Genomic DNA, 15609 nt, shown 5'->3' with positions numbered 1-15609 from the left:
TAGCTTAATTAGGAACCAATGCACCCTAATTCCAACTTCATTATCTCCACTATTATTAAACAAACGAGTTAAGGCAGAAACATTAGATCTCAGCCACATATCCATCATTCATCAATGGACCAGATTGTCCCAATGTTGTATCATATCAAATTCACATATTTATTTATTAATTTTAATCATTTTCACAATAGCTTAATTAGGAACCAATGCACCCTAATTCCAACTTCATTAGGAAACAAATAATCACACCATATATGATGTATCATTTCTGGAACTCCGTAATTAAGAATCATTACACCTTAATTACACGTTCATTAGGAAGCAAATCGTCACACTTTATATCACGTAATTAAAAAGACACATTAGACAAGAAACACGTGTCACACTCCTCTCATCACCATACCTCCTCCTCCAAAACTGTCTCCCCCCAAGTTAAAAAAAAACTTCAACACTGTATCCCCAAGCTCCCATCGCTGATCAACCTGCGCTTGCGCGGTTCTCTCCCATCGAACGCCGCACCCAACTCGACCTTCCGTGGAAGAATACTAAAGCTATAGAATGCAATAACACCCCTCAAAAGTTTTAATATATACTTTTTGCATTGAAAATTTGCATGTGCTAGTGTCTCTTTTTTTGTGAGGGTTAGTGACTCATCTTTGTATAGGAAATTTCCTCCAACACAACAAATTAAATCATTATATCATGTGGCAGAGAAAATAATTCATTCATTATTAGTAGTACATAACTAGACTCTTATTATTTATTTATTTTTGAATATTTAGGATGAAAATATTTTTTTTTCGTAAGGAATACGTGCATTGCACGTGCACGCTAACTAGTGATACTAAACAATCTACCGGTCGGTTGACGTTGTGATCTGCAGGGTTAATCATACCGATGCATTCCTCCTCCTCCCCTGATCATGGCGTTTCCTCGGTATTCTCAACAATCTCCTCTGCATCCTGGCTTGATAGTATTAGAGCATGGTTAATAGTATAGCCCACGGCCAGCTATACGAAGTTGCCGGGTCACTTGTAGCCAACCTAATAGCTCATTCATACAATAGTTAGCCATACTAGTATGCTATACTATTAATATATGACCCATCACTTTCTCTCACAATGGGTGCTGGAGCTCGTGCTACAACCGGGTGTAAGTTTGTAGCCCGCTTTTCTTCTCTCTCCTCTCCTCTCTCCTCCACCTAGGCACAAATCTGATGTGGCATGTCTTATAGTCCGCCTACGTCACCCTATTGTACTTGCTCCTAGAATGCAAGATAGAAGATATTGTTGCTGCCGCTGTTGCTTCCGACGGCCATGAGCGTATCGAAAGTCATAAGTGTGAACATGACATTGCCTCTGGCCCTAAAGATGTTGGAAATGGAAAGTCGTGTTGCGGCACCGGCCAATGGGTGGGGTGGACACTTGAGACAGATTGTGTACTAGTTTCCCCAGCTACAAGTATTTCGGTACAAAGGGAGTAATTTGCATGCATGGCATGGCATGGCAAAGTAATAATATTCGGTTAACTGGAAGTCGGACATGTGTCAATTATTTCATACAAGATAATATTGAGCTCAGTTCAGATTGATCCAAGGTGTTGGTCATCTCAGTTCAGGTTGGACACATGAATGATTAACATTTAAATATTGCGGACCAGACTTTTATGGTATTCACACATTTATCATTGAGGACTAGGCTCGGTGTGTAACTGAGATTAAAAATCCTAGTACTCATACTTAAAAGGCTATATGCATCCCTAGTTGATGCAGAGGTCGGGAAAGTGAAATTCTCCCCAATTTTTAAGGCCAAGCGTTGGGGTCGGGTGAAGGGTGTTCCCCCCCTCGTTTGCCCCCATGGGCGGCCAGGGGGAAACCCTAGCTGCCACCCGCCAGAGGCCTCTCACCCACCTCCACTACTCCTCGCCACCATGCCCGGCTGGCGTTGGTGGCGGCGCGGGGGGGGGGGGGGGATTTTCTCCTCCTCTCCTGGTGCTTTGCGGCGCGGGTCATGGTGTGCTGGTGAGGAGTGAGGCGCTCGTGCGGGGCGGCTTGGCGGCGACACCGCCATGCTGTGGGCGCGGTAGTGTGATGGTGCGACGGTAGGTGCACGGAATTTCTTGTGGGACATGCTGGCGCATTGGAGAGGCAGGGTGGCTAGCTGCGGCGACGGCTCCATCAGATCCAAGCATATGTCAGCGAGGGCTGCGGCGGCGTGGGATTGCTGGTTGGGGTCGCTGGCCTCGGCCCGATTTGGCCATGGCTAGTGGCTGGACGTGTTCGTGATGTCCGGTGACTGACCCATGGTCACCGGGTTGCGGATGGCGTGGTGGCGGGTGCGACCCGCCGTCAACTGGGCGGATCTCGACGGGTTCTTCTGATCACGCTGGGATTCAACCCTGGTCTGGGTCCCTGTCACCGTGGGCCACTCTGGGAGAAACCCTAGATCTCACGGGGATCGAGCGATGACGGTGCTTTTGAAAGATCGAGGATGTCGCCTAGAGGGGAGGGTGAATAGACGCTTTAAAATATTATGGTTTAGGCTTGAACAAATGCGGAATAAACCTAGCGATTAATTTGTCAAGCACAAAACCTACAACAACTAGGCTCACCTATGTGCGCCAACAACTTATGCTAAGCAAGATAAACAACTAAGTGATAGCAAGATATATAACATGAAACACTATGACTATCACAAAGTGAAGTGCATAAATAAAGAGCTCGGGTAAGAGATAACCGAGGCATGCGGAGACGACGATGTATCCCAAATTCACACCCTTGTGGATGCTAATCTCTGTTTGGAGCGGTGTGGAGGCACAATGCTCCCCAAGAAGCCACTAGGGCCACCATAATCTCCTCATGCCCCCACACAATGCAAGATGTTGTGATTCCACTAAGAGACCCTTGAGGGCGGTCACTGAACCCGTACACTTTGGCAACCCTTGGGGGGCGGTCACTGAACCCATACACTTTGGCAACCCTTGGGGGCAGTAACTGATACCCATCAAATTGTTCGGGGCGATCTCCACAACCTAATTGGAGACCCCGATGCTTGCCCGAAGCTTTACACCACACTGATTGAGATTTGAAGCACCACCAACCGTCTAAGGCGCCCAAGCACCCAAGAGGAACAAGCTCAAGGGTACCAAGCACCCAAGAGTAATAAACTTCTCAACTTGTAACTTCCACGTATCACCATGGAGAACTCAAACCTATGCACCAAATGCAATGGCAAGGGCACATAGAGTGCCCAAGTCCCTCACTCTCAAATCCCACCAAAGCAATGAAAGCTATGGAGAAAGTTGAGAGGAAGAACAAGAAGGAGAACACCAAGAACTTCAAGATCTAGATCCAAGGGGTTCTCCTCACATAGAGGAGAAAGTGATTGGTGGAAACATAGATCTAGATCTCCTCTCCCCCCCCCCCCAAAAAAACTAGCAAGAATCCATGAAGGGGTTGAGAGATAGCAAGCTTGAAGAAGGTCAACAATGGGGGGGGGGAATGCGAGCTCAAAAGATAAGGTTCATTGGGGAAGAAGACCCCCTTTTATAGGCACCCCCCGAATCAACCGTTATGCACTCAGGTCGTGCACAAGCGGCACTACCGCTCGGAGGAGCGGTACTACTGCTTAGCATGATCAGAACATCCCGAGACAAAAAAAAACACAAGCTGTAGTTCTGCTAGAGAGGTAGTACTGCTCGGGGGAGAGGTAGTACCGCCCAGAGAGGTAGTACCGCTTATAAGAGGTACTAACGCTCACTACTACCTCTCTACAACTGTGAAATCCGACACGAAAAATTGCATCCCCAGGGGCAGTGGTACTACACGCGGCACGGGGCCGCGGTACTGCCGCTTACAAGAGGTACTACCGCTCGAGAGGGCAGTGATACGTCTCCAACGTATCTATAATTTTTGATTGTTCCATGCTATTATATTACCCGTTTTGGATGTTTATGGGCTTTATTATACACCTTTATATCATTTTTGGGACTGACCTACTAACCGGAGGCCCAGCCCATATTGTTGTTTTCTTGCCTATTTCAGTGTTTCGAAGAAAAGGAATATCAAATGGAGTCCAAACGGAATGAAACCTTCGGAAAAGTTATTTTTGGAACAGAAGCAATTCCGGGAACTTGGAGTGCAAGCCAGGGAAGCGTCGAGGAGGCCACGAGATAGAGGGGCATGCCCTCCACCCTCGTGGGCCCCTCGAGGCTCCCCCGACCAACTTCTTTCGCTTATATAAGTCCATATACCCTAAAACCTTCGAGGAACAAGATAGATCGGGAGTTCCGCCGCCGCAAGCCTCTGTAGCCACCAAAAACCTCTCGGGAGCCCGTTCCGGCACCCTGCCGGAGGGGGGATCCCTCACCAGTGGCCATCTTCATCATCCCGACGCTCTCCATGACGACAAGGGAGTAGTTCATCCTCAGGGCTGAGGGTATGTACCAGTAGCTATGTGTTTGATCTCTCTCTCTCTCTCGTGTTCTTGAGGTGATACGATCTTGATGTATCGCGAGCTTTGCTATTATAGTTGGATCTTATGATGTTTCTCCCCCTCTACTCTCTTGTGATGAATTGAGTTTTCCCTTTGAAGTTATCTTGCCGGATTGAGTCTTTAAGGATTTGAGAACACCTGATGTATGTCTTGCCGTGCTTATCTGTGGTGACAATGGGATATCACGTGATCCACTTGATGTATGTTTTGGTGATCAACTTGCGGGTTCCGCCCATGAACCTATGCATAGGGGTTGGCACACGTTTTCGTCTTGACTCTCCGGTAGAAACTTTGGGGCACTCTTTGAAGTACTTTGTGTTGGTTGGATAGATGAATCCGAGATTGTGTGATGCATATCATATAATCATGCCCACGGATACTTGAGGTGACAATGGAGTATCTAGGTGACATTAGGGTTTTGGCTGATTTGTGTCTTAAGGTGTTATTCTAGTATGAACTCTATGATAGATTGAACGAAAAGAATAGCTTCATGTTATTTTACTACGGACTCTTGAATAGATAGAACAGAAAGGATAACTTTGAGGTGGTTTTGTACCCTACCATAATCTCTTCGTTTGTTCTCCGCTATTAGTGGCTTTGGAGTGACTTTTGTTGAGGGATAGTTATATGATCGAGTTATGTTATTATTGTTGAGAGAATTTGCACTAGTGAAAGTATGAACCCTATGCCTTGTTTCCTAGCATTGCAATACCGTTTGTGCTCATTTTTGTCATTAGTTACCTTGCTGTTTTTATATTTTCATATTACAAAAAACCTATATCTACCATCCATATTGCACTTGTATCACCATCTCTTCGCCGAACTAGTGCACCTATACAATTTGCCATTGTATTGGGTGTGTTGGGGACACAAGAGACTCTTTGTTATTTGGTTGCAGGGTTGTTTGAGAGAGATCATCTTTATCCTACGCCTCCCACGGATTGATAAACCTTAGGTCATCCACTTGAGGGAACTTTGCTACTGTCCTACAAACCTCTGCACTTGGAGGCCCAACAATGTCTACAAGAAGAAGGTTGTGTAGTAGACATCAGGCAGTACTACCGCTTGAGGCTTTAAGGAACACAACAGAGGAAATAGAGGATGCAATAAAGTCGGAACTGCCAGAACTTCTGCAAATGAGCTCCGAAATGAGCAAACTCAAGCTTGTTGGATAGATGACAACGAGTAGCATCCAAATAACGACTGGTTATAGGAGAAGAAGAGGCAGGGGAGGTATGCCTAAGATATAGAGGAGTGAAACCTCCAACCGAGAAGAACCGGCATAACCTCCAACATCGAAAACATCATAGAAGATGCATGTGAACTCCGTTTTCGATGAACTCGAGCTTGTCATGAAGATGACCATAAGCTCTACAACTCACCAAGAGAAATACCAAAAAAGAACCAAGAAAGATGATGCAAGGATGCAATGGTTTGAGCTCTCTACGAACGATACGATCAAGCTGCTCATCGAGAGCCCCCCTTGATAGTACAACAACTGATCCTATAACCTCGCCTCTCAAGTACCACCATGGGACCAGTAAAACATAAACCTATCAAGGGCAAACCTTTGCTTTGCGCATAGTCCAGTTGAGCTAGATGATGACGATCTTGACTCCCTCAAGTTAGACCACCTTTCTTGACTGCGTTGGCTCAAGGAAGACTAGTTGATTGCTGCCCATACTACACTATGGGTGAACCACTCTTCGGCACATATTCACAAGTCCATTGACACCACAATGGATGGCAAGCTTCAAGGATGATCTCTTTGTGATGCTCCACTTGAACTTGCACACCGCCATCTTGATGAAGATCACCACTTGATGTCATCCTCCATGGGTTGTATGAGATCTTTATCTTGACGCAAACCCATCGAAACATACCTAACCTAGAACTCTTACGTAAACCATGGGTTAGTACACAAAGCGTAATGGACAATGCTTACCATATCATGGGATCACTTGATCCCTCTCGGTACATATTGTGTGCTCTGTGTGTTGATCAACTTGATTCACTCTTTGACTTAGTCTTGATCAACCTTGTATCATGTCTTCTATATGACCACTCTTTGGATAATTCCTTAAATAGCACCTTGGTCATCTCATAAACTCCTTGAAACCAACACATGGACTTCAAGAAAAGCCTATGGACAAATCCTTCAAATATAACTCAAGACAACCATTAGTCCATAGAGATCATCATCAATTACCAAAACCAAACATGAAGGCACCACATGTTCTTTCAGCTTTTGTATCGTAGTCCCTCTTGAGGGCGTCGTCTTTGGAGTTTGCTCAGGTCGGAGGGACCAGCGACGCCGACGGCGTATGGATTGGTGGCATAATTGCCAATGAAAATTGCGCCGACTTCGGTCATGGCGGACGATGGCGGCGTCTCCGATGTCGTTTCCTTTTTGAGGCATCATCGTTGCAGTTTGCGTCATCAGGCTTGGGGTGCTTCAGGGGAAACCCTAGATCTGGGTCTCCCGGATCGTACGATGATGACGCCTTTGGTGCCGTTCGCCCTCCTAGGGGCATCGTTTGGAGCAAGTGTTGGCTGGAGGGGACTAGAGAAGGAGCGGTATTCCATCTACCGCAAGGCCGATTGCGGATCCCGGCGGCATGGCACTGCGGAGTTTTGGCGACGGGCGCGAGCGGATGGATACATGCAGGATGATGGTGCTATCTGGACCCATGGTGGCGTCGATGGCAGGCCTAACAAGGTTGGTGCGTCAGTACCTACTCTGGAGATGGACCAGTGGAAGATGGTGGCGGCGGCTTCTGAGAGTGCGTCAGACCAATGTGTGACACAGTCCTAGTATTGGCTGGGCTGGGGCATCCGGCTTTAGATGTTATGCTTTGATGCAATAACTGTTTGGTATTTGACGCGGATATTCGGCACCCCTTCATCAAGGGCATAAGAGTAGCGACAGGTGTTGCCAAGATGGTAGCTTCAGGCTTACTGATGTATTACTTTGTAAGGTCTTCATGAATAATTAATAAAGTGGTTGTAGCATCACCCAGATGCAGAGGCTGGGGTGTATCCTCCTTTTCATTTTTCTTTTAATTATTGCCAAGTCACATACAACTGTGCCAAGTCTAACTACCGCTTACAAAAATTACTGCAATTTTCGGCGTTCCATTTCCCAGCCAGTGTTAATGTGCTAAAATAGTTCTTTCTAGCTTGTGTTTGTTTCTCTTTTAAATTTTCTATCAGGATGTTAACGCTGGTGTATATGCGTTTCATTTCCTTGAGGTTCGAAAAATGAACCCTAAGACTTTTTTTGGCAACGTGTATCCTAAGATTTATCGAACATATATTAAACATCACTCCACATTTAGAGTCACATGGAAACGTGAATAGTTAGCTAAGAATATGACTGAAGCAATAAAAAACATACACAAAAATGTCCTTTTTCACCAAAACTTTGTGCACACATATAATCTCTGGATTTACATGCGGGGTTTTTCCTCGTAACTTTCAGCTTTTCAAAATGTGTATTTAGACAATGAATGCATATACACCTATGAGCCAAAGCCAATTTTCGGCTTGTAAATGCATATAAACATCCAAGATTGATACTATAATAATATGAAACAATCAAAAATTATAAATACATTAAAGACGTATCACATGCGTACAGAAGCTGCGCCACATTGATATAGAACAGAGGGAGTACAAGTTAATGTGTACTCCCTCCATAAAGAAATACTAGCGGGTAGTGCGCGGCGGCACGCCGCGCCACATGGATTAATTAGCTATTTTGTATTTTTGTATTATTTGGTAAGTTGTCCCAAGACCCGATTCATGGCAAAGTAGTTCATGCAAGGAGAAGGTACATCCAGTTGGTATATGCATATGTGATGTCTGGACGCAGAATTGCGAAGCTCTTGTTCTCTTCTTAGGCCAAAGATGTTGATCCTTCAGCTGTGCTTCACTACGCAGAATTGCGAAGCTCTTGTTCTCTTCTTAGACCAGAGAGAGCTCTTGTTCTCTTCTTAGACCAGAGATGTTGATCCTTCAGCTAGGTTTCGCTGATAGTTTTTGAGTTGTTAGATGAATTTTGTTCTAAAACTCTGTGCTAGTTTTCATGAATTTCGTTGTGAAACTTTACGCGATATACACAAAATCGTATACAACTGCAGTTTGTTTTGAAACTTTACGCTATATACACAAAATCATATGCAACTACAGAAGTTCCTGTCAATTGAAATGTAGATGTGATGGTAAAAGGCCACGGAAGAATGTAGTATATTTTAAATATTTCCAACTTGATCACAAAATGGTAAAACAAATATCTTGGGCAGTGGTTAAGACTTCACAAACCTCGACTGCTACAATATGTCAAATTTTCTCAAAGCTAACTTACATGAGAATAAATGTAACCATCAATATTCCATACGATTGTTCTCGTTCTTTTGTGCTCTAGATTATCTTACCTTTTTTCCGCATGCTCTATATATTGCAAAATAAAAAAAAACTGACGCTATTGCGCTGACGTTCGGTCAGACCCTCCCGCACGCGGCACAGTCCTGACCGCACATCTTCTCATGGTGTGTGCCTAGCTAGCTAGCTGCACTTGGACTGCACCGAGCTAGATCCACTATTCCCGAATCTGTGTAGCTTCTCGAATCTCCCTGCCTATTCCCCACCTCCACCATTCCCCGTTCTCCCTAGCTCATTTGTTCCTTGCATTGCCGGCTCAACGCCGCCCCTCGCCGTGGCTCCTGCGTCTCCTCTCAGCCCGGAGTAGGAATTGAGTGGTCCTCACCTGCGCAGCACGCCTCGGCGAGGTACGTGGTTGTCTCGAGGTAGAGGGTGGCTTAGAGAGGGAGAAGCCGGCAGACAATGTCATGAGCTCAGAAGAATAGGAGGAAGCGAGGCCGCGTGAGGCAGAGGAGAAGAAGCAATCGAGTGCTCCTCGCTTGCAAGTGAGGCCGCCAAAGCCGGAGGAGAAGAGGAAGCGGCAAGGTAGGGCGTGGTGGTGGCGGGATCTCCGACATGCTCACCATTGGGGAGTGGCGGCGGTCAGAGCTAGCTAGGCGCGGCAAGTCCCCATGAGAGGTTCACGGTTCAGATTTCAGACCATTCACAAGCCGTGCAGGTACCTACTCACCCAAGTGCTACATCTCCATGTGTCTAATCCCCATTTTTCAGCTAACTGCAAATCTCACACCATGTCGGCCCGCGGTTCGACATGGGACGTTTTGTGCTTCATCAAGAGCTTCTGCACAGTGAGCCTGACAAAGACGGCCGTCATGCTTTTCTCCCCTGTCAAGGTAAGCTACATCAACAGAAACACACAAATTGTATAAGCCTGCTTACATTACATATCATATAATAAACGCAATCGATCCTAGTGTTCACCGTTGATATGTGATAGAACACCAGCAGAAGAGGTGTGAATTTGTTCTTGTTTGCAGTATCTGTTTTGTTGCGGTTCACATGTAACAATACAGTGGCAACTAAATATATATTTTTTGCCATGACTAACTATATGCATCATTATACATGCAGCTTTCTCTAGCCAGAGTTTTTTTTTTGCTAATTCATAAAGAAATACATAGATTGAAAGGTTATTGCACAACGGAACAGTAGAAGAATGAGAAATTGGAGGGTATTGAGTTCACAGAAAATCTGAATGGCGATGCAAACACAAATGGCTTAAAAGAGCAAACTGTGCTTGGCTATGAAAAGAGAGGAGCAAAACTGTAGACTGCGACATACAATCACAGCTCGAATTCACATTCATACAGAAGCGTGAGAAATCACCCTGTACAGTTTCAATCACAGGAACCTACTTCCAGTCGTATATTGCTGAAATCATAGGACAGTAAACTATATCTCTAGCCTCACATGACTTCGGGAGCAACTTCATTCCATAGTGAGGCAGAAGTCACAGATGTTTCTATATATGCATTTACTGAATGGATGAGCTTTGTCCAGAATTACCCTGCAAGTGGTACAGCTCCAGTACCAAGTCTAACAATATAGTAGTGAAGAATCATAAAATCAGAGCACACTGGAGCCTGCGTTGTTCTTGATAGCACATACCTCAAGTAGAATAGCCCCTTCCATCTGGCCACTTCGTAGGTTGACTGATTTGTGAGAGCTCTGCAAAAAATAGAAGGGTTTTAGCCAAACATGCATTAGAGACAGAACATAGTTGCTCGTCGCGACAGAGGTGGAGCCGCCAAGGAGCGGGGGTAGCCCAAGCCCGAGCGTCCAGGCCGTGCCCTGCCGCGTCGGCGACGTTGTGGCACTCCTTGGAGAGACGAGGGCGTCCGCTGTGGCTGGCCGCAACGTGGCCGTGTGCCACGAACGGGCGCCCGGCGAGGACGGTCTGACCGCGGATCCTGCTCCCGCGTGGTCCACGGGGTTGACGCCCGGGTCGAGCGCCCGACGACGACTCCGCGGGGGGCCGTTGCGCCGGAGCCGCCTACCGCGCAGGTTGAGCCGGAGGGTGCGCCGAAGAGCGGGCGGAGTCCGAGCGCCCTGGCCGTGTGGCTGTGCTCCGCCACGTCGGAAACGGCGTGGCACTCGGTGCAGACACGGCACCTTCCGCTGCTGTTGGCGGCGATGAGGGAGGGGCGCCCACCGAGGAGGGGCCCGGCCGTGCGGATGGCGGATCCCGCCCGGGCCATCGGTGTGACGACGGCGATAGGAATGGCATGCCACGGTCTGAGTTCCACCGAGGAAGCACAACAGAGATGGGGCGAGGTTGGAGGGATAGGTTGTGTATGCAGCTGGGTTTCACGTACCTGCGGAAAAGAACGGCCGTCTCCAGCGCCGGGAGCGTTCGCCAGCAGTGGCAGATACATGTCACGTGCTCACCGCTTGCCCCCATGGCAGCGCCGTCCGGCTGCTCAGCCCACCCGCCCTCCGATTGATTGGGTGTTCCTCCAATCCTCCTCATGTGCAGCATAGCGCGGCTTTGTCAGCCAGTAGCGCCGGCACCTTGGGTACCCGGCTGCGACCGTCCCATGCTCTGTACGCACACCATTCTTTCTGCATCTTTCTCTTTGCCATGGACGAGAGCTCGTCTTCTGTTGGGCGATGGGAGACTCCTTATTTATACAAGAGAAAAGGCGGTGGGACCATAGACTGGATGGATCCACGAACGATCTCGAGACATCTCGCAAACCGACGTGGTGAAAACCGTGCCACGCGGCCCACGATTGGAGGAAGACCAGACATTGTAAGGGACAGATTAGACATTCAAAGCGGCGGTCGACCTCTCTAGAAATCCAAACGTGTAAAATGCTTTGCCAGTAAAAAAAAAAAGCTACGCCCAGAGACTCTTGAGCACACGCGTCGTGCTAACAAGGGCGGTAAAAAAATTTCCGAAAAATCCAGAAAAATCAATCCCTTGTAGGCCTAGTCTTCTTAGTATAAGAGCGTCATCTAAACGCTCTTATATTTCTTTATCAAGGGACAATGTTGAGGATATCGCTTATTGTTAGTGTCTCGGTCAGCTGAGGATTAGAGATTAATCGGAAATCGGGCGATTAATCGATCTTACCGGTCGGCTATTAGTCAACCATTTTTTTTTACAAATCCTAGGTTCTCAACACTAAAATATGCTATATTCAACACCAAAACAATATTGGGCAGAAGTGTTACCTTGATTCCTAGCCTTTGAATTATCGTATAATGACAAACAAAATAGTACAACAATACATATAGCATAACAAGGTCCACAAAATGCAAATAAACATAGTTTCTGCGAACATAGTGCTATGAATAGGCCCGATTTATCGGTAGATTCTTGATAAATCGCTTGTCATAGAAATAAATCGGCACAAACGATAAATGATGAAGATAAGACATAATCTTATCAGTCACCCCAAGAGTAGCGATAAATCGGACGATAAATCGCTGAATCAGAAGATTTTTTGAACAGTGCCAAGGGACTACATTGGTTTTTGTGGTTGAGACTAAAAGAAGTACAAAAACTAGGGAGCGTGGAGAGGAGAAGCACAATGCGAACGTACCAATATTGTCATCATACCGCTTCCTTTTACAATTGAAGCAAAAGGAACGCAACGGAACTAACAAAGACTCAAATAAAAGAACTCCCGACCAAGCTACCCTGCTACCCTTTGATGTACATAATCTCTACCATTAAAAGGGGAGATGAATAAAGTAACTTCATTGCAGCTACTTGTAAGGTTATTCCTTTTGCCGTCGATGTACTTTCTACTGAAGCTATAGCTATGAGAGATGGTCTTGCACTTGTGAATTCTCTTGGATTTAACCGTCTAGAAGCAGGGTCCGACTTGATGCAAGTGATTGAATTTTGTAGCGGTCAGACTAGATGGGGGGATGCAGCGACAGCAATCTTCGCGGAGCGTGTGGATACAACTACATCAATTGGGAAGGTCATCTATAAGCATTGTTATAGATGGTCTAATCAAGCAGAACATGTGCTAGCAAAATTTAGTTATTGTAATAAGATTTATGTAGTTTGGATGAACGAACCTCCTGACAAATAGTTTGGATGAACGAGCCACATATGTGTTGGTCAGTAAGATCATAAACGATGTATCTATTATTTCAGATTAATAAAGCTAGTCATGATGGTATTTCTAAAATAAAAGGGAGTTGATCTTGTCATCTCCAACTTGACTTTTTCCTTCCCATGCCTCACACTTCACTTTACTTTTCTTTTGGGGGTTTTGGTAATCTCAACAGAAACCAACGTAAATAGAATAACTTGAAATAATCAAAACAAAATCAATACTTTTCAAAAGCACCTCATGCATTAACTCAATCAACAATAACAACAACAACAACAACAACAAAGTTTGTAGTCCCAAACAAGTTGGGGTCGGCTAGATGTGAAACTCACAAGATCTCGCGACCAACTCATGGTTCTGGCATATACACTAGTAGAAAAAGGGGTAAATCTGAGACATATTAGTGCCGGTTTGATTTTGAGCCAGCACTAATGTGTTCATTAGTGTCGGTTCCAACGGCTAGCCGTCCGCTCTCATTAGTACCGGTTCGTGGCGAACCTTTGGCACCGGTTCGTGCCACGAACCGGTACTAAAGAGAGTGGTGGCAGGATGTTGTCAGTCTGGGGGCCCTCCAGCCCCTATAGTACAGGTTCGTGGCACGAACCGGTACTAAAGGTCGTCGTACTTAAACCCTTCGTCCACCCGAGCTCGCTCTATTCTTCCCCTTTCCCCTCACTTCCTTTGTTCTTCCCCTCTCTTCCTCGAGCTCATCATAAATTTTGCCCAAATTTTGTCAAGATTTGAAGGCCCCCATCCATTCAAATGATCACAAAGGTTAGCAACTTTGTCCTTTCATCTCTCATTGCTAGATTAGCTCTTGCAATGCTTTGTATAGTGATTAATTTGTGAGTTTAGTAATTTGGGAGGAATTATATGTGCTAGTATTTGATTTATATGCAATTTGAGGTCAAAAATAACACTTAGTTTGCATATGTAGGTGTGGTTTACTTAGTGCGTTCTAAATCTCCGTCGTAACCACCGTCGATCGCCCGCACCGTCCTGTCGCCGGCACCACCTTGTGGTGAGGCTCTTGTTCATGAATGTTTTACATTACCAAATTGATTTTGTGTGATTTGGATATATAGTTACTCATATAATTATCTTACCCGTACGTTGTTTGTTATACATAGTGCCATGGTTTTGATATCCGTCCCCGTCGGCCCTCGTCCTTGTTATGATTCGGATGTGGTATTTTCTCTTTTAAAACTAGTTGTTGCATTTCGTGTTTATGACAAATTATGCCCATCAAGTTGACATAGATATTTTTATCTAGGAGGTATGTGAACCGGAAATTCCAACCGACCCTATTGTCGAGAGGTTAACTTTTTTGAAAAAGAAAACGAGTATTTGAAAGAAAAATTGAAAAGAATTGAGGGGGAGAAGATGGAATTGGAGTTTCATGTTGCCGATGTTGTCGATGATCACAAGATCAAGATGGAGAAAATGAGGTTGAAGATTAGAAAGATTAGAAAATATGCCATTGATAGTGTGGCTTGCTATAATTATGCTGTTGGATCAATTGTTACCTTAGTTGCGATCTTGATCGCATTTGTTGTTGCATTTAAATTCTTTAGCTAGAGAGTTATTTTGTATGTTGCATTTAATTAAGTGTTGTATATGAACTTTATGTATGAACTTTATGTATGAACTTGTATTAATTTGGTCTATTCGGTGTTGTGTTATGAAGATGAGCCGACAATGGATGTATGATGACCGATGCTCTCCCGAGTTCATTAATGGCGTGCATACTTTTCTGCTTGCCGCTGAGGCAAACAAGCGGGCGGATGGTTTTATGCCTTGTCCATGTGCTGGCTGTAAGAATGGTCACAATTACTCTACGTCAAGAACCATTCACGTCCACCTATTTGAGTCCGGTTTCATGCCCCACTATAATGTTTGGACCAAACACGGAGAATTAGGGGTTATGATGGAAGACAATGAAGAAGAAGAGGACAACAACGGCTATCCTGGCCATGGGTTCCCTGAATACGATGATACAACAATGGGGGAAGAAGCTGAGCTGGCAATGCGGGAAGAAGCTGAAGAAGAGGCATCAGATGAGCCCGCTGATGATCTAGGTCGGGCCATTGCCGATGCAAAGAGAAAATGCGCAAGTGATTTGGAGAAGAAGAAGTTGCAGCGCATGTTAGAGGATCACAAGAAATTGTTGTACCCGAATTGCGAAGCTGACAAAAAAAGTTGGGCACCACACTGGAATTGCTGCAATGGAAGGTAGAGAATGGTGTATCTGACAAGGGATTTAGAAAGTTGCTGGTAATGATAAAGAATATGCTTCCAAAGGACAACAAATTTCCCGAGAGTACGTATGAAGCAAAGAAGGATGTCTTCCCTCTAGGGTTAGATGTGCAAAAGATACATGCATGCCCTAATGACTGCATCCTCTACCGTGGTGAGTACGTGGATTTGAACGCTTGCCCGGTATGCGGTGCATTGTGTTATAAGATCAGTCGCGATGACCCTGGTGATGTCGAGGGCGAGCGCCCCAGGAAGAAGATTCCTGCCAAGGTGATGTGGTATGCTCCTACAATACCATGGTTGAAACGTTTGTTCTAAAACAAAGAGCATGCGAAGGCGATGCG

General features: G+C 45.6%; 1 protein-coding gene and 1 long non-coding RNA gene across 4 annotated transcripts; one reads left to right on the top strand and one right to left on the bottom strand.

Moving 5' to 3' along the window:
- Positions 1–8776: 8776 nt before the first annotated feature.
- Positions 8777–11709, bottom strand: LOC123137745 (uncharacterized). 3 transcript variants are annotated; one of them, XM_044557591.1, is made up of 3 exons: positions 11252–11708; positions 10545–10604; positions 8777–9761 (listed from the first exon to the last, which is right to left on the bottom strand). In XM_044557591.1, exons 1-3 carry the CDS (start codon positions 11413–11415, stop codon positions 9644–9646), a joined length of 342 nt encoding a protein of 113 aa, XP_044413526.1. In that variant the 5' UTR covers positions 11416–11708; the 3' UTR covers positions 8777–9643. The 3 variants fall into 3 exon arrangements, with proteins under 3 accessions (XP_044413526.1, XP_044413528.1, XP_044413527.1); XM_044557593.1 differs by having other exon boundaries at positions 8777–9774; positions 11252–11705; XM_044557592.1 differs by lacking the exon at positions 8777–9761 and adding an exon at positions 10215–10443 and having other exon boundaries at positions 11252–11709.
- LOC123137746 (uncharacterized) lies at positions 9648–13075 on the top strand. Its single transcript, XR_006468483.1, has 2 exons — positions 9648–9769; positions 12796–13075. It is a non-coding gene; the product is annotated as an uncharacterized lncRNA (long non-coding RNA).
- The last annotated feature ends 2534 nt before the right edge of the window (positions 13076–15609 follow it).

This window comes from Triticum aestivum, chromosome 6B, assembly GCF_018294505.1.
Source record: "Triticum aestivum cultivar Chinese Spring chromosome 6B, IWGSC CS RefSeq v2.1, whole genome shotgun sequence".
In the NCBI taxonomy this organism is placed as follows: Eukaryota; Viridiplantae; Streptophyta; class Magnoliopsida; order Poales; family Poaceae; genus Triticum; species Triticum aestivum.
Note: the sequence above shows the minus strand (reverse complement) of the source record. Positions and strands in the feature narration are given on the sequence as shown.

Excerpts from the sequence above, each read along its gene's own strand:
- LOC123137745 (XM_044557591.1), bottom strand. The coding sequence starts at position 11,415 with ATGCTGCACATGAGGAGGATTGGAGGAACACCCAATCAATCGGAGGGC. Across the intron at positions 10,605-11,251 it reads ACGGCCGTTCTTTTCCGCAG|AGCTCTCACAAATCAGTCAA; the intron begins GTACGTGAAACC and ends TATTTTTTGCAG. Across the intron at positions 9,762-10,544 it reads AAGGGGCTATTCTACTTGAG|GGGAGAAAAGCATGACGGCC; the intron begins GTATGTGCTATC and ends TTACCTTGACAG.